The sequence below is a fragment of the Limanda limanda genome, chromosome 22, assembly GCF_963576545.1.
Source record: "Limanda limanda chromosome 22, fLimLim1.1, whole genome shotgun sequence".
Taxonomy (NCBI): domain Eukaryota; kingdom Metazoa; phylum Chordata; class Actinopteri; order Pleuronectiformes; family Pleuronectidae; genus Limanda; species Limanda limanda.
The window spans coordinates 2,278,917-2,297,699 of record NC_083657.1 but is presented as its reverse complement, the minus strand read 5'-3'; the positions used below and the strand labels follow the sequence as shown (position 1 = coordinate 2,297,699).

The 18,783-nt window shown below is 45.1% G+C and overlaps 1 protein-coding gene across 1 annotated transcript in view; it reads left to right on the top strand.

Moving 5' to 3' along the window:
• Positions 1–1,012: 1,012 nt before the first annotated feature.
• The window catches only part of si:dkey-172j4.3 (diacylglycerol kinase delta), a 43,632-nt gene continuing 25,861 nt past the window's right edge, over positions 1,013–18,783 (top strand). The window contains exons 1-2 of the mRNA XM_061066536.1: positions 1,013–1,143; positions 2,174–2,278. Of these exons, the coding sequence (XP_060922519.1) occupies positions 1,051–1,143; positions 2,174–2,278 (198 nt within the window). The 5' untranslated portion in view covers positions 1,013–1,050. The remainder of the gene's footprint in view (positions 1,144–2,173; positions 2,279–18,783) is intronic.

Genomic DNA, 18,783 nt, shown 5'->3' with positions numbered 1-18,783 from the left:
CTGCTCCTCCCGCCGCTGACCGCTGCTCCGCCGGCCAGCAGCGCCTCAGCACGCCGGCCGAGGAGCGACCCAGGCCGGGCACCAGGAGCGGGAGACACCGCTGGGCTGGAGGAGAGGAGGAGGAGGAAGGAAGGAAAGACGAGTGGAGGTAAATAATATCCATGTATACCGACGCATGCACACGCACACACGCACGCACATTGTGTGTCCGTGCAGAGGAGGCGGCCGTGCACGTCTGTGATGGATGTTCACGAACACGTTTAAATTGAATATTGGTATTTTATATTTCATATTTCATATTCTGTCTGTGCGTGATGTGCGTGGAGGCGGGGCTGCATCATATTCCGATGATTCATTCTTATTATTTAAATTAAAAAATGTCCCTGAAAGCTGCACAAACATATAGGAACAGGCTGGAAACGTGCACACACACACGCACAGAGGTTGTGTGTGTGTAAGTTGCACACAGGTTTCTGTAACGTGTCCATGTTGCAATCAAGGAAACACACACACACACACACACACACACATAGCCCTACATATATAGAGATATTTATCACATGCACTTTTTTGTGGGTGTGCGTTCCAGCCTCATCTTCATCTTCATCGTTATACTTGTGGTTATCCTTGTCATCATCATCTCAAAGTGTTGTGTAGTCATGTTGTGTTGCTTTCTCCTGAGACACTTTGTGATCAGACTTTTCAAAAGTGCTCTAGAAATAAATGCAAGGAGCTCCAGAAAAATGACAAATATTTGTTGAGTTGAGTTTATGTTTTTGAATCCCCTCCTTCTCCTGATCAATAATTCATCCCTCCATCTTTTCCAGAGTCGTCCCTGGATCGGGAAGAGAGAGGACGAGACTCTCTCTCCTCCTCCGCTTGGTGAAGCGCTCACGTCTCGCCACACTTTTACCCTCTCCATCCCTCCTCCTCCTCCTCCTCCTCCTCCTCCTCCTCCTCCTCCTCCTCCTCCTCTTCAGCAAGTGCCAAACTTTTTCACCCATCTCCACAACCTCCCTTTCTCCCTCTGCCCTTCGCCGTTGACTCATCATGGCGTCCAAGCTGAACCCCAACGTCCTGTACGTGGCGGAGCCGGGCGACTCGCTGGGGTCGCCCCAAGCCGACGCCGAGAGGACTCTCATCGTGAGTAGGCTCTTAATTAAAACCCTTTCCTCTAACCGACAGGATGAAATGTGAAGCTGCAGCTGCGTCCGAATGCTTTGTCACAAACAGATTTACTCTCCCGGCCGAGGTGTGGTACACGTCACGGCGTCTGAATATATCTGTGAAGAAAAGAGGAAGTGTGGTGGCAGTTTGCAGAATTAAAGCCCGGTCACACGCATGCAGGAGAAAGTTGCATAAACTCCGGAGAGAGAGAGAAGGTCGACCACGGCTGCACTCGTGTGACCAGGCTCTGAAAGTCTCATTTGTACCTTCTGTGAAACTTGCATAACTGTTTCTTTCAGATATTTAGAATTTTGTACTTTTAAAATTGGACCTTTGGTAAATATTGATCCTCCCCATGTAAAACTTCCACTTATTAGAACATGATATGATATGATTAAAGTCTCTGTGGGAGTCAGGTTGAGCTTCGGGCCTCAGGAGTGAAACTGCTGAACTGGTTTTTCTCTCCTGGTCCTGAAGCAAGTCTGAACACTTCTCGTCCTGTACGCAACACTTCTGGATTTCTGAGGTTAAGTTCCCTGAAGTTGCTGCAAAAATAGATTTTTATGAAGAACAGGTTTAGAAATGTTCCCTACACGACATGTACTGTCAAAATAAAAAGGGGGAATCACATTCGCTCACAGGAGGACGACGTGAATCTCAAGGCGTTTGTCATTTTCGTCATTCTGTGTTTAGACTCTGAGCATCAGACATCAGGGAAAGTGTGAAAGCAGCTTGTTGTTGATGAAAAGTTAACTTCTGTTTATTCTAGTTTCCTGTTTGACTTGATTTCAGCTGTTTCTAAATAACTGTGTTTGATCAGAGTGACTGGAAATGTGAAGTCATTGTTATGAGGCTGGTTTGAAAGTCATTTTCTTTACGTTTCCACTTCTGACTTTTTGTCACTAGTGTTTGAGTCCTGAGAGGTTAAGATATGATTCGGGTAATTTGCCCCTCAGGTGTTTTTTTATTATTAATATTTGACTCGTATCTGAATTGTTGCTTTCAGTCTGGAGAAGCTGGGGAGGAGTCGTCGGACAGCGACGGAGAACAAGAAGACACGTCCCACAAACTGATCCGCAAAGTGTCCACCTCGGGACAGATCAGGACCAAGGTAGGACAGAGGAGAGTGTGTGTCTGTGTGTGTGTCTGTGTGTGTATGTGGAGGTGGAAATGGGATTATGACATTGCTGCTGTTTTATCCATTCATCCCAGTGTTCCCAGTGGGCGAAGAGCTTTGGGAATATTGTGTTTAACGCTGGAAAAGTCAGGAAACTGGGAATTCTTGTCAGAGATCGTTTGCTTTCCAGCTATTTGAGAAAGTTGCACCTTATTTTAAAGTTTGTTTGCTTGGCTGAATACACATTAAAATAAGATTAATCTCAGATTAAAACTAATGTTGTCAAACCAGGGAGGGATACAACTTTTAGTTTAATGTGTTTAACTCGGGGAGATTTTCATCAGGGAGCCACGGTTACACATCTGAGCTGCTCGTTTATTCAAGAGCTCATTTAAAATGGAAAAATTTTACCAAAAGAATGAATGCGTGTGGATCCAGAGCCTTTTGAAGGACGCCTGCTTTTATATCACATACACACACAGACACACACAGACACACAAACACACAAACACACAAACACACACGACCTTGAACTCCTCGGGTGTTACCTTCTTACCTCAGCCCACTGGAGCATCTTCAACTTTGTCTGTCTTTTCTCAAATCAAACTCTCGTCTTGAGGCGGCTGACTTCCTGCTCAGGCCTCGTCCACTTCCTGTCTGCGTTCTTCTCATCGAGTCATATTCATATCTCAGATGTAATAGCGCAGTAACAGCTTCCTCTCCTGTCGGCTCGGTGACGGCGGCTCATCGGCCCCTGGACGCTGTTTTATTGGAAGATATTGACGCGGTGAGATTCGTCTCTTACTGGAAAATCCTCACATTCACAACTGACTCATTAGTTATTGACGAGCTCGTGTTCACGATGAGAAGACGCTTCAGCTGGAATGGAAACAAACAGATGACACCAGTGCAAACTCCATAATAATTATCCATTTCCTGTAATTCTTTCCATTAACTGTGAATCGCGTGGGGATCAATAGGAGACACTTGATACCCGTAACGCCACTGGGTTCCAGGAGCAGATAATAGTATTACATATCAGACTGGTATTGATCGGATAATCTCATCGGGCGCCGGCATAATGTGGCGCGTGGTTATGATGCGTGCGCCCATGTAAGGGCAGGAAGCAGAGACAGCAGGGGGTTGCCATGGTTTCAGGGTCGGAGAATTATGGGTTAAAGCCTCGAATATAAAGTCGATTGTTTTTCTTTGTCGTATATGTCAAGTTAACCAGATCAAAAATTATTTAACTTCTTTAAATTTCAATAAGAAAATTCAACTTCATTGCAACTAACTTGTTTATCAAAGTTAAAAAATAAATGTAATACAGGAGTAATAGTTTTCAAGTATATAGTTATGACGTTAGTTCATCTCATTATTTTTTCCATAATTTAGTTCTAGAAGTTTTTGTATTTAATATATTACGACATCTTCAACATTTGGATTTAAATTAATCATTTTATAAGTGAAATGATTAATTGATTTGTTTCTTACTTTTTGGATCCCGGCTCCGCTTTTTAAACTGCAGCCGTCTCAGTGTAGTGATGTCATCACGCAGCTCCCTTCTCATTGGTGGAAAGAATCTGTCACCAGCTGTCAGTCAAACTCACGCCGCTGTGATTAGTTCAGTTGTGTGTGTGTGTGTGTGTGTGTGTGTGTTGATTGGATTGTGTGTGTACCTAATACGTGTGATTTAGATTATGTTCGCCAGGATTATACATCACAGACAACGATGATTGAGAGGATTTGTGTGTTTCCGTTTGTGTACATGTGGCCGAGTATGGTTATGTGTTAGTGTGTGTGTGTTTCTATGTGTGTGTGTTCTTGCATTGTGATACTTGCAAAAGTGAGGACACGTCTTATTCAGAATAAGGTCATAGTTGTAATATTGGCGTCAATGTAAATGTGGTCGAAGTACAAATGTGTGTGTGTTGTTGTGTATCGCTGCCTCGCCTCATCCCGTCTCCTGCCAGTTAGCGAACTTGTTAGCGCGGCAGAGTGTTGGCGCACTCGTTAAGGAGGTGCTAATTCTGATCAACTCCGACATGACATCCTCGACAGCGTGAGATGAATCCAGCTCCTCGGCGCCGAGTCGCTTAACGAGAGAAACTCCTCGTGTCCGTTTCTCTGGAGGAAGAAGAGGTGGGCGTCGTAATTAAATATCTTTGGGTTGAGAGATGAACTTCAGTGATAACGAGGCCTCGATGGGGCCGGTTTCATCTCGTCCAGAGTCAAACCTTCTGTTCAGAGTGAGACTCTGGAGGTTCGCTAATTGTCTGACGCTCTAAACTCGGGCTGATTGGATTGAAAAACCCTTGAAGGTTGAATCCCGTGAGTTTCTCTGTGAGACTCGTTCTGGTTTGGACCTCGGACTTGCACCAGCTTGTCTGTGCAGAGGTTATGAGAAGTCGACTCAACCACCTTTGCTCCAGTGGTTTATTCTGAAGATGAGAAAACGTTCTCGAGCTGCTGAGACACGAAGCCTTGAATGTCCGCTTCAAGTATTTGTTTCACATCATCTCGTTTCTCTTCTGTCTCAACTACACAAGGAACAAATGCCTCTAACTTTGATTTTTAGACGTTTAAAGACAGTGATTAAAAAGTGAATAATTCAAGATTTAATTCAAAACGACACAAGCAACCTTTTCTGTCTCGAATCCAACTTGTTTTTCTTTATTGATCCTAATATAAATGAGACACGTAGCCTGAATGTCCGCTTCAAGTATTTGTTTCACATCATCTCGTTTCTCTTCTGTCTCAACTACACAAGGAACAAATGCCTCTAACTTTGATTTTAAGACGTTTAGAGACAGTGATCGTGTTTCTTTGCAAAGATCAAATTCATATGCATAATCTATCTTTTGTAATACCGGGGTTAGTGCCATAATAGTATTTACTGTAATGCTCAGACCTGATATTAACAGTCTGGGATCATTATCTTTTGTTTATGGTAGTTTAAGCTCTTAACGCACGTCTGTGTGGGTTTACGCCCGTAACCATAAAGCCAGAGAACACGTTGCAGCCTGTCGATATCACAGAGTTCATCCAGATATATCAGGTTTTATTATGGTGGAGTGCAGCATAACTCACAGTCCAGCAGAGATCATCAATACAGTGATGCGTCCGATCGATGGAGCCATAATCCTGTTTCATCCATTTACCGACACTCGCCATCACACAATCACTTGTGAGGGACTAAAAGGCCCAGAGTGGGGATTAGAAATAAAAAGCAAATGATCTGAAATGACACGAAAAGGAAGGATTCGCATTGTGATTATAGAAAGTACGACGTCCTTCTAGTGGCTCCAAACTGTGAAGAGAAGCAGAGGGATGATGAAGTTGTGTAAAATGACCTGCCTGATTTAAAACGTTGTGTTGCAGCTGAGTTGTGTTGTTTGTGAAGCAGCAGTCCAGGGAAGTGGACGCACTTTTTGCTGTGTCACTCCTCGAAGCAGAAGTCTGTAAGTTGTGTTTCCAGCTGATTGTTTTCCTCCACCTGACCCGTGATTCCCTTCCTCCTTATTGTCTCTTTACCTGCGGGATTATTTACACTCTTTCTTTTTCCGTCCTCCTCTCCTCTCCTCCTCCTCCTCCTCCTCCTCCTGTTCGCTCTCATTTGTCCTGGAAAATAAAGGAGACGCAGGAAGAGAATGAGGCCAAAGAGCAAACAAGCTTCTTTGAATTGTGTGTCTGTGTGTGTGTGTGTGTGTGTGTGTGTGTGTGTGTGTGTGTGTGTGTGTGATGCGTACACGCTCTAATGACCGTGCATGTGAGAGTACACACAAACAAACACACAGAAAAGGGCAGCACCTTCATTGTGGTGCACATAACGTCTCCTTTATCCTTTCTTTCCTCCTTCTCTCCATCTTATTCTTCCTCCTCCCATTTCTTAGATGTTCTCTCTTTATTCATTTCTCAGCATGAGTTCTTCTCTCCGGGTTGTAAATCTTCCATTTTGTCTCCGGAGAGTTTTTTCCTCCCAAACTTGTCTCTTAAAAAGTGAATAATTCAAGATTTAATTCAAAACGACACGAGCAACCTTTTCTGTCTCGAATCCAACTTGTTTTTCTTTATGGATCCTAATATCTTTCTGCTTTTTCACATTAGTTTTTTGCCTTGATGTCATTTTTAGAAGTGAGAAATCGATAATTCTTACGTTTTCTCTTCCTCCCAAGCGAACACATTCCCGTCTAAAATAGCAACACCACCTCAGATTATATAACCAGTCATATTTCTGGCTGTTTGAGTGGTGACCAACAAGTAACGCTTTTATTTTTTGATTTGCCTGTAGAGTTTCCTACACGGTGCTTTGGAATCATACCGGCTATATTTGTACTTTTTATTTTATCTGCATCTCACTGCCGGTACAGAGATGTGTGTGGGTGTTCACCGCAGTGGTGATGAGGACGAGTTATAGTGTGTGTGTGTGTGTGTGTGTGTGTGTGTGTGTGTGTGTGAGTGTGTGGGACGGTAAACAGAAATGGCTTGAGGAGAGTGTGTGTGGGATGGTCAGCGCTGTGTGTGTGCGATGTGATTTATGCCCTTGGCTTGATGCGATACAGCTGCTATAGTGTGTGGGTCAATACTGAGAGAGAGAGAGAGAGAGAGAGATGGAAAGAGATGAGGAGCGAGGGATGGAGGAGAAATTAGAGAGTGGAGGAAAGAGAGAGAGAGAGAATGAGAAAGTAGCTCTGATTCACTTAGAGCAAAATGAAAACGGAGGGATTGAAGTCCAGCTGCTCTCGTTTATTTCACATGATAGAAATGTTCATTTTAATTCTTTATTCTGATCTTTATTAGTTTCCACCACAGGGCAACTGGTCTCTAACTGGTAGAATGAACACCAGCTCATATGAAGGAATAACCTGAAACCATCTGAAATCATTTTAGAGTTAAACAATCTAGAGATATTTCATAACTGGTTTGCATTGCAGTGGATTTGTCTGGTGAGACAAAGGGGGAGGAGCTTTGAACGGAAGCTGCTGAGGTCGGGTTTCGTTCCTCTTCACAGATTCGTCTCCAACTTTAAGACATGAATCGAAAAAAACGTTGCTTCCTGTGTTTAAAATGTTTTCTGACTTGTTTCTTTTCAAGTTTTTTTTGTATAAAACATATCTATATATATATCAGTTTCACTACATGAATATCTCAGTCTGCGACCTGATTTAATGAATTGAAACCAAATGCGGACAGAAGAGTCATTACCTGAACTCCATTCTATTTTTAGAGTGACAGTTTACTGTAGCTTAAAAAAGAGGAAACCTTTTTCGAACACGTTCACTTCCTCTTTGTCCTTCTCAGCGTTTTTGTTTTTTGTGTCTTATTTGGATTCTTGTCTTTTCATTGCTTCACCCCCCGGTTGTGTGTTTTATTTCTCCTGCCTTGATCTCTTCATCCTCTCCGACCTCCATCGTCCTCTGCTCTCATCCCCTCTTCCCTTCTTCTGTCCCTCACCTCTTCTCTGTCTCACTTTGTCTTTGTAACGTCTCCCTCACGTCCACGATCTGTCTTACTTACGCCCTTAATTCGAATTTAATCGATATCCTGCAGGAGACCAGGGTGAAACCTGAGAAGAGCCTCTCTTTCTTACTTTCTTTCTCAGATTTAAAACCATTATTTACATTATTTGTGATTAATTTAATCAATAAAATATGCATAAAATGAAATGAATAATGTTGAATGTGAAACTCCGCCCGCCCGGTGCTTCAGGGCGACTAGAAGCTAATTACTAATGCTGCTTTAAATCCAGAAGAATCATATTATTGATCCTGTATCTGTCAATAACGGCTTTAATTACATTTCAACAAGAGTCCTGGAGCCAAAAGAAGAACTGAAGTCTTTTATCAACCTTTTGTTCTCATTGTTGTCGTTTCCATTTGGATTTCAGAATAACAACCAAGTGGAACATAGTGGATTTTATCTCACTGCAGTAATATAATACATCAGTATCAGTCTTAGTAATTTATTAGTCATTTCTTTCAAAGAGCAAATTTGTTTTTTGCTCTTTTTATACCCACCAGGTTATGTTTTCACCCCCGTCCATTCGTCAGCAAGATAACGCTAAAAAGCTAAATGGACAAGTTTCCATGATACTCGATGGAACAAGAAAGATCTTAAATCTGTTTTCCACTTTATTAAACATGGTTAATATGGATTTGGACTAAAATAGTGAGACATACTTCGGGTACAGATATTTCCGAGTGCGTTTAAAGGGACTCTTACCTTTGTTGCATTTGAGAATTACAGCACATTCAAATCATCCCGCCTTCCTCCAATGCCCCACCCCCTCGTTCCCATCCGCGGTATTTTTTTGAAGAAACTTTATTTACAAGCAGACTTACAAGCTACTGCCTCCGCGCACGCACGTGAGTTTTTGTTTACCAAAGCAATGGATTCGGATTCAGAAGCACCGGTAAGTTATATACATTTACACTCACATATATATTTTTTCAGTTCAATGGTTATTTGCACCGGGCCCGAATGCGCCACAAGAAGCAGACGGGCTTCCTGTCTGTTTCCATGCAGCAAACAGACAGGTCTGTCGGCCAATAAGGTCCTTCGGTCCGAAGAATTTTATTGGTTGAAGTTTTCACTAAATATTATGAGAGTGAAATAATTGTTTGTTTTTACTCCTGGTGGGTCTGTCTTGCATTTTAGAGTGTCATTACCTTATTAATACCAATTTAACCTTATCCACAAAAAGTGTAAAAAAGCAACAAAGGTAAGAGTCCCTTTAACGTGGATCTAAAGGGACTGAGTTCCTCTCTGAGATCCTCCAGTTCTTTCCTTGTTGCTCGGACTCGCTCCAGGTTATTTGACCCGTGTCCTGTAGATCCTCTGTATCTATTCAGGTTATCTCCAGCAAATAAAAGGTTGGGCAAACAAAGGCCTGCAACAGGAGATCATCCCCCGGCAGATGAGTGAGAGCAGTCGGGTGTTTGCTCAGCAGCTGGAAACACGTGTCGAGTGTCGAGTGTCGAGCGTTTGATTTTGTGTTGCGGGGAGGACGAGCTCCCTCGTTTCTCTTCTTCTTTCAAAGCACTTTTTTAAAACTTCAAAAGACTCGAGACCTGAGAGATTAATATCATCATCATCATCAGCAGCAGCAGGAGGAGGAGGAGGAGGAGGGGGAAGTGACTGGAGGTGAATTCAGCGTCTCTTTCTATTCTGGTCTTTCTTTAATTCTTTCACTCGTCCACTTTCACCATCGCTGTCTTTTCTTCATCCCTCCATCTTGTCGTCATCCCTGCATGAGGAGGTTGTGTGTGTCTGTCTGTGTGTGTGTGTGTGTGTGTGTGTGAGAGACACTGTTGAGTTATCTTTGTGCAACATAGTGACACTCACTTTGGAAATGTGCTAATGAGGATACAACAATATCGTGTGTGTTTGTGTGTGTGTTTGTGTGTGTGTTTGTGTGTACACTAATGAACTAATGTGTCTTCTCAGTGAGGAACAGCTGTTTGCTTGTGTGTGTGTGTGTGTGTGTGTGTGTGTGTGTGTGTGTGTGTGTGTGTGTGTGTGTGTGTGTGTTATCACTAATGAGCAAACATGTTTCAGTCTTGACAGGTGTGCGTTTGTTTGTGTGTCAGGCTGCTAACGTGTTAATGTGTGTTATCAATCAGCGTGTGTGTGTGTGTGTGTGTGTGTGTGTGTGTGTCTGCTGGCTAATGGACGCTGACAACACAAAGCCTGAAATCTCTTCGTCTGTTTCCGTCACTCAGGTTTTACTTTGTCATAATAAACAGGGAAGTATAAATCATTAACTGATCAAAGTGTGACGCTGATCCAGGATTGTGTTATCACTTTCCAAAGGAAGAGTTCATGGATCTTGATATGGGGGGGGGGGGGGGGGGCACCGTGGATCCAGTCGGGGGGGGGGTCGGCCTTCAAAACACCCAAACAGGCCGAGAGAGAGAAACGCTCACACTCCGACTTCCCTCTCTGCTCTTCTGCTCTCGTTCCGTTTGCTGTTGTTTTTTTTGTGTGTTTTTTTTTTCCAGCCCCTCTGTTGTGTTTGTGACGCCTCTGTGTGCGACTTTGTGTTGTTTTAACCCCGTGCAGCTCGTCAGCTCGTTCCCTCTGCTGCCAAAAATAGATTCACACTGGGGTTGTTCAGGCCCTCTCTCTGGAAAGCTCTTTAACAGGAAGCAAGAGGCTGTCGCCACAACACACACACACACACACACACACACACACACACACAGACACACACAGCCACAATCAGCCACACACACACACACAAGTTGATTTTGCAATACTTTTCCTGAGAACACAGATACACTTTATGATTCAGTTTAGTCTTTGTGACGGCAGCTTGCACAATCAGCAGTGTGTGTGTGTTGTGTGTGTGTGTGTGTGTGTGTGTGTTTGCGCTGTCACACCCTGTGACTGGAAGTACCACATGAAGAGTGACAGCCTGAGTCAGCAAAAACACATCTGTTAATGACAGTCGATGTCAGAACTCTGAACCCTGTGTGTGTGTGTGTGTGTGTGTCTGTGTGTGTGTGTGTGTGTGTGTCTCTGTGTGTGTGTGTGTGTGTGTAAAGGTAAACCCTCTATACACGCCAGTTGTTGTGTTGTGTAGTTCCCAGTCCCCAGAGCTGTAACACAAGCCACTTGTTGCCCGTCACAGTATTTCATCACATTGTGTAGATGTGTGTTCAGGGTCAGAGAAGGGGATGGGTCACATGTTGCTGCTGCCTCAGAAAACCATCGATCGGAGGTCACGAGAGGTTTGTGGCTGACCTCTAATGACCTGTACTCCAGCCGGCCACCAGGGGGCAATAGCCCGTCCATTTGGCTTCCTCGCTTCCTGCCGGCGTCCGACCTCAACTCCTTCGTTTCGAAGATGGCGTCTGTCTCGCGTTGATCCATCTTCTGAACGCCCCGGGTGTCCTTTTGACCTCCGCCAGCCGCGCCTCCTCCGTTTCATCTCTTCCTAGCGAGCACTTAGCGTAGTTGGCCTGGTGGGCGTGGCCAGGCCAAGGACGCCACTGGCACAGGAAAGATGCGGAGAAGACAATTTATAATCATATTAGGAAGAAGCTCTCATCCGACTCCTCTCCGTTTCCACCTCGCTCCCCTGACTCGGCCTTTTGTCTCTGGCTGCCTCGGCGTCTGCCACTCTCTCTCTCTCTCTCTCTCTCTCTCTCTCTCTCTCTCTCTCTCTCTCTCTCTCTCTCTCTCTCTCTCTCTCTCTCTCTCTCTCTCTCTCTCTCTCTCTCTCTCTCTCTCTCTCTCTCTCTCTCTCTCTCTCTCTCTCTCTCTCTCTCTCTCCTCCGTCATCGAGCCGAGCGCCGGGCCAGACCGTGAATCACACGGGTTTTTATTGGCAACTTATCAGAAAGACAACAACCCCCCCCCCCCCCCCCCCCCACTGTCTGCTCCTTTATTCATTTCTCAGCTTTCCAATCTGGGTAATGAAACCGCCGCACAAACACAAACAAATTGGCCTCATATTCTCAGAGACACACACAACACACACGGCGTCGAACCTAACACACTCAAACACACACACACACACACAGACACACACACACACCCTGTTCACATGTACTGAGGCTTCTACCAGGAAAGACTTGTATTGTTTGCAAGTGCGAGAAAAAAAAAAAAGCCACATCCTTCGAAACCCAGAGCAGACGTTGAGTTTTCTAAACACGGATCTGATCAGAGAGAGAGAGAGAGGAGGTGAAGAGAGAGAGAGAGAGAGAGGAAGGAGGTGAAGAAGAAGAAGTGGGTTGAGAGTGTGTGACATGAAAGATGTGTAATGGAGGAGGAAGGTGGCTGATGAGAGGCCTTTGTATTTAACGTAGGTGTGTGTGTTGTTGCAGGATTCCCTTCAGTCTGATGAACGAGGGAATCAGAGACTCACAGATGGAGTGCTGAGAAAAGACACACACACACACACAGAGACACACACACACACAGAGAGACCCACACAGTTTGTCATGCTTTGTAACAACTCGGCGAACCCTTTGTAGAAAGTCTATTTCTGTCGTGTGGATGTTTGACAGCAGCCTCTGACTGAATATGGTAAATCCTCTCTCTGTGTTTATTCCTCCGCTTCCTTCTCTTTCTTCTCTTTCTCTCTGATTTCTATTTGTTCTGTTTCTCTCTCTTTTGCATTTTGACTTTTTTTTGTGTTTCTCTTTTTCTTTCACACGTCGTTCTTCTCCGTCTGCTTTGGTTTGATCTCACTTTCTTTTATCTTACTTATCTTAATCTTGCGCATTCTTTCTTTGTCGTCCTTTCTATCTTTCTGTCTCCATCTCTTTCTCTCCTGTGGTCTTCTCTCTCTCTCTCTCTCTCTCTCTCTCTCTCTCTCTCTCTCTCTCTCTCTCTCTCTCTCTCTCTCTGTTTCAGGTCAGTGCGAGTGTTCCTGCTGTGCAGCGTTCTGTCGCCTCACACAGACGAGAACCGATCATGTTGTTAACACACAGTCACAAACTTGAACGCACCTCTTTCTCTCCATCTGCCTCTTTCTTCTGTGAGTCCACCTCTTTGCAGAAAGTCTCTAAAATACATAATCTACATTGTTTTGATGGTTTTGTTGGGTTTAAAGACACATCACGATATGTCATTTATCCAGAATCTGTAAATTTGCAAGTATGTTTTCTATATTTCATATTTCTTCTCCAGTTGAGAAGTCTTTTGCTGGTGCAGCCACTGGTTGAATGTGAAACTCTTCCGGTTTGTCGTGCGTCACAGGAACATTCGCACAAAGACAAAATGAACACGCACAGCAGAAAAATAACGAGAGCACACTTTGCCTCACTTTGCATTTGAATGTAAAACGAAAAAACCAGTTCAACGCAGCGTCGCTTTGCATTTGTGTTACCAGTCACTTCCTCCTGCGGTTACACAAAAGTTCCCAGTCAATGTGACGTGACCACGAAGCGCTGATAAGACGCAGAGACCCCTCCCAGTTCATATACAGCCGACGCCCACACGGGTAAACACCAGCGGCTGTAATCCCTCTCCTTCCACACCTCCACTACCCGACTGGACTCCGGCTCTCCACATGTTCGGATCCAAACAACAGAGAACGAATAATAAAAGACATGAAATATTCATGCAGAGTGTCCAGTGCTGGGTCCGTCCTCTCCCAACCAGAGACATTTCTGTCGTGGCCACAAGAATGTGGACATGAACCCTGCGAGACGTGACCTCAAGCAGATATTATAAAAGTTACCACACACACACACACACACACACACACACACACACACACACGAGCGATTGGCTCCATTTTTAGCCTCCGCTGGGACTCGGGGTCTAAATTTAGACGTCGTTTTGTTAAACAAATACAGCATCAGCTCGTTGGAGGGTTGTCAGGACACGGCGGCCATGTGTTTCCGTCAGCACGCGTGTTTATGTGTGTTGATTTATCCCCTTGTGGACACTACATGTGCGTGCAGAGCCAGGTTATTTTAACTTTTGCGAGTTTTATGTAAACAGTGAAGGGGAAAGTAATGGAGGCAGAGAAGGAGCGAGCGGAGGGAGGAGAGGGAGGAGAGGGATGGAAGAGCTTCTCGAGGGGGCAGCTCAGTTCGGTGGTGGTTGAAAATGGAAAAGGCGGAGAAGTGGCAAAGGGATGGAGAGAGTAGGAGGAGGAGAAGTGCGTTTCATTAGCAGCTCGGAGAGAGGCGCTCTTGAAACCGCTCTGCTTGTGTAAGTGTTTCCACAGAGTTCAGCAAAGGTCACGGTTTCATAACGACTCCGCCCGGTCGGTCACGATGAATCCAACAAGTGAATTCATCCTGAGATGCTTGTTCGCGTTTTCCATAAATTCAAATCAAAAAGGAAAGGCCCGGCTGACAGTGAGCGCCCTCTAGAGGAGCAGGATACTAAATCAGATGAGCTACTGTAGATTCTGTGTTCAAGCGATTGCATTTCAAATATTGCTTTTGTTGTTTTTTGTGACACAACCTTGTTATTTCATGAATTTCAAGTAGGCCAACGTTTCCTCAGCAGAGAGGCTTTACCGTGCGTGTTTTAAATCTGTATTTTCATCTGGTTTGTTTTGGCGTCGGTCTGATCCAACGTCCCAGTGACCGACAGGAGTTGAGAGACAGTCTCTCTGATCTGATGAGTCTCACACTTGTGGAGCAAAGTTCGGATCAGGAATCGTCCCGTTAATCCCCATGGGTCAAAGCCCTGTGGAGCAGCAGACTGAGCAGGATGAGGGTTTGTGGGTAAATCACCACACAGGGAAAAGAGCCGATTATTATGGTCTAGACCGAGATCTGCTCCGTCCATCACATCACAAAACCTGACGGAGACAGAGTTTCCCTTTTTTCACGAGACAAATCCTGTAAGTCAGACGCAAACTCTCGAGTAATATTAGGCGGAGGAGATCCCTGTGGACCAGTTAGTGTGATGGTGGGATGACAAGAAGAGGGAGAAAGACTGATGGTTAAAGGAACGGCGGCGGAATCCAAAGCGGCCGAGGACAGTGGGAGGTGAGAATGAGGGTTAAAAGAAAGAAGAAATCCGTGTTTGAAGAAGAGGGCGGAGGAGGAGGAGGAGGAAGAGGAGGAAGAGGAGGCATCGATCTGGGCAGTAAACAGACGGACTGGGCCGAGGAGGAACAGGGACGAGATGGAAGAGGGATATTGATCCGAGGCTCAGAATGAGAGTTCATGTGTAGGGAGAAGAAAGGAGGGAGAGACGGGAAGTGAGATAAGAGATTAACTACGAGGGAGAAACAGAGAGAGAGAGAAGAAGAGTCGGCTCACAGGAAGTGACCAGCGATACACACAGAGTAAAACCACCTCTGTGTCTTAAAATGAATCTTAGATCATAAACAAGGCCTCCTCCATGTTAGTGGATAGGACACGGACCAAACTAATAAGTCAAAGTACATCTACACCTATATTTTGGATATTTTAGCTTAAGTAAAGGTAGTTGTATATAACAAAAAGAACCACTTGACCTCTATAGTTAAACGTTATGCTAGCCGCTCTTCGTATTTGATACCAGAAAAAGCTGCTTATGCAGAAAGTTGTTATATCAACAGGCCTCATCCTGCAGAATGTGTGAAGAAGACACTTAAATTAATCTATATTTAAAATGCACAGACACACTTCTCCTCGTGCTGAATCCTGAACCTGATCCAGATCGACTCGAGTCCACGAGTCCTCGGGCTCCGAGCTGCTCTCGTCACATCCAGCAGCAGCAGCAGCACGGAGGAACTGGAGCTGCACAAACGTTTTCCAGCCCGGGGGCTTTTCCTCCGATCCGACACTTCTCAGAGCTCGTGTTTATGTAATTGACCCGTCGACCAGCTCAAGGCTGAAGGCGCTTTCCTAAAGAGCCGGGCAGAACCTGGTGGTAGCATCCGTCCGGATGGATCCGACGGGAACAGGCCCCTGGTTTGAAAACGCATTTTTAATATGTGTCTCCTGCGACGACTTGTGATCGGATCTCATGAGCAGGTCATGAAGACGATACAGTTAAAGGATAAAGATTATTATCTCACAGTAGGTGGGTTGAAGAAGTTTTACTGTTCATGAGTCTTGAAAAGCTTAGATTTTCCCTGAATGGTTCCTTAAATTCATTTGAAAAGACTTGGAGACCTCTCTTAAGTCATATTGAGTCTTTGACATCTCTGCGTTATGGTGATGACTGAGCCTCCCCCTCCCCCCCATTTATTTTATTTTTAATAACAAGTCACCCTTCCCCTTTAATTATTTATTTTATTTTATTTATTTATTTATTTATTTTTATATTTGGTTGTTTTTTCGTGTTTATAGGTTTGTTATGGGTGCTGGGGATGGGAATGTGGGAGGGATAAAAAGATGGGAAAAAATGTAAGATGGAAGTATTCCCTGTTATATTGTTGTATCTCGTGAAACTACTTCCAATAAACAAAAATATTAAAAAAAAAGGATAAAGATTATTTAAAAACCCGGAGTAGATTTGCTGATTCTGGTGTGAAAGACGATATTAAATGTAGTAAATGCTTCGTAGTTTAATAATCTCTCCGACCCTGACGGCCGTGTTGAGCTGTGGATGTGGTGTTGTGTGTTTACTGTCGGGTGGTTAGTTACAGTTTGTTCTGAACGCCACTGTAGGGGAATGAGTCAAGAGGCAGGAAAAGCCCCCCCACAGGTTGCCGTGGAAATCTCCCATGACAACGACTCTGTGCCAGAGAGAGAGAGAGAGAGAGAGAGAGAGAGAGAGAGAGAAGGAGTAAGCCTCCATTTCTGTTTGCTTACTGTGTGTGTCTGTGTCTGTGTGTGTGTGTCTGTGTGTCTGTGTGTGTGTGTGTGTGTGTTTGTGGAAGAGAAATTACAGCCTGACAGCACAGGGACATGAAAACATTGCAGCGCAAACACACACACACACACACACACACACACACACACACACACAACTCGATGCACTCACACACACCTACACTGTTTTATTCAGTGTGTCTTTAATGTCTTCAGAATGCATCACAAATGTGTTTTAAAATGCATCGTTTACACACAGACACACACACACACACAGACACACACACACACACACACAGACACACACACACACACACACACACGTGCACGTGAACACACGGGCTTCCGCCACAACCAACGTGCGTGAGCGTCGGGAGACGAGATTAAACCGCACTGTGTGATCATCAGGGATAATCACCAGCCACAACACACACACACACACACACACACACACACACACACACACACACACACACACACACACACACACACACACACACGCAACACACACACACACACACACAGACACACACACACACACACACACACACACACACACGCACACACACACACACTCACATTTCCTCTTCACTTATCTCCTCCCATCTTTACTCTCCTCTTTCTGCCCCACCTGCAGTTCATCCTCCCCTCTCTCCTCCTTTTCCTTTCCTCTCCTCCTCCTCCCTTTTATATCCTCTCTTCCTCTCCTCTGTCCTCCTCCTGATTCCCTCTCTCCTAATCTCCTCTCCTCCTCCTGCTCCCTTTTATATCCTATATCCTCCTTGTCCTCCTCCTGATTCTCTCTCTCCTCATCTCCTCATCTCCTCTTTTCCTCTCTCCTCCCTTTTATATCCTCTCTCCTTCTTTTCCTCTCCTCTGTCCTCCTCCTGATTCCCTCTCTCCTCATCTCCTCATCTCCTCTTTTCCTCTCTCCTCCCTTTTATATCCTCATCTCCTTCTTTTCCTCTCCTCTGTCCTCCTCCTGATTCCCTCTCTCCTCATCTCCTCTCCTCCTCCTGCTCCCTTTTATATCCTATCTCCTCCTTGTCCTCCTCCTGATTCCCCCTCTCCTCATCTCCTCATTTCCTCTTTTCCTCTGTCCTCCCTTTTATATCCTCATCTCCTCTCTCCTCATCTCCTCTCCTCCTCCTCCTCCTCCTCCTCCTCCTCCTCCTCCTCCTCCTCCTCCTCCTCCTCCTCCTCCTCCTCCTCCTCTCCTCCTCCTCCTCCTCCCTTTCACATGGAATCACCTTCTCTCCTCCGTATTAAATTGATTGTTGCAAACATTTCGAACATGATTAGCTTCACAAATCACTTCCTCCCACGTCTCTCCGTCCGTCTCATTCTGACTGAGACTCATCTCTTCATTCCGCAGCGCTCGGTTGTGTGTGTTTGTGTGTTTGTGTGTGTGTCTGTGTGTGTGTGTTGAAGGATTACGCAGCATCAGAGCCAGATTTTGTCCGTATGCTCGGAGGCAACCCCCCCCCCCGACAGCACAAGCAGCAGATTACACGTCCTTCAGTGAACAAACCTCACAGGCAAAAAACTGGACAGTGTTTCAAAAAGCACAACAACATGCAAACTGTGGCTCAACTTGCAGAAGTGTGTGTCTGTGTGTGTGTGTGTGTGTGTGTGTGTGTGTGTGTGTTGCATGTGGCTGTCTCCACACATCCGTCCATCTGAAGAATGACAGGGTGTCATCAGATTCTCTCTGGCTGTTTTTACATGCGTCGATGTGTGTGTGTGCGTGTGTGTGTGTGTCTATTAATAAACGCACAGAGGTGCATGAGACAGGATGTGGTCGCCATGGTGCAAAGTCCTCCCACGCCGTGTTCTGACTCCGTGTGTGTGTGTGTGTGTGTGTGTGTGTGTGTGTGTGTGTGTGTGAGAGTGTGTGTGTGTGGTCAGGCGTTGTGTGTATACATGACGGATGAGACAAGCAGTTCCTATTTCAAATGATGCTTCTCGCTGTTACTTGCTGTTTCTTGCATAACAACTTTGTCAAGGACACACACACACACACACACACACACACACACACACACACACACAGACACACACAGACCCCCCGCACGCACACACACAGACACACACAGACACCCACACAAACACAGGAAGCCTGGTTAACTTCCTGTTCGATGAACAGCACAAAAATGTCCAGGTGAAAACGTTGATGAATTCAACTTCGTGTGTGTGTGTCTGTGTGTGTGTGAGTCTGTGTGTGTGTGTCTTACATTGTCAAGCTCAAGGTTGATTTCGAGAGTTGTCACCATGGCAACC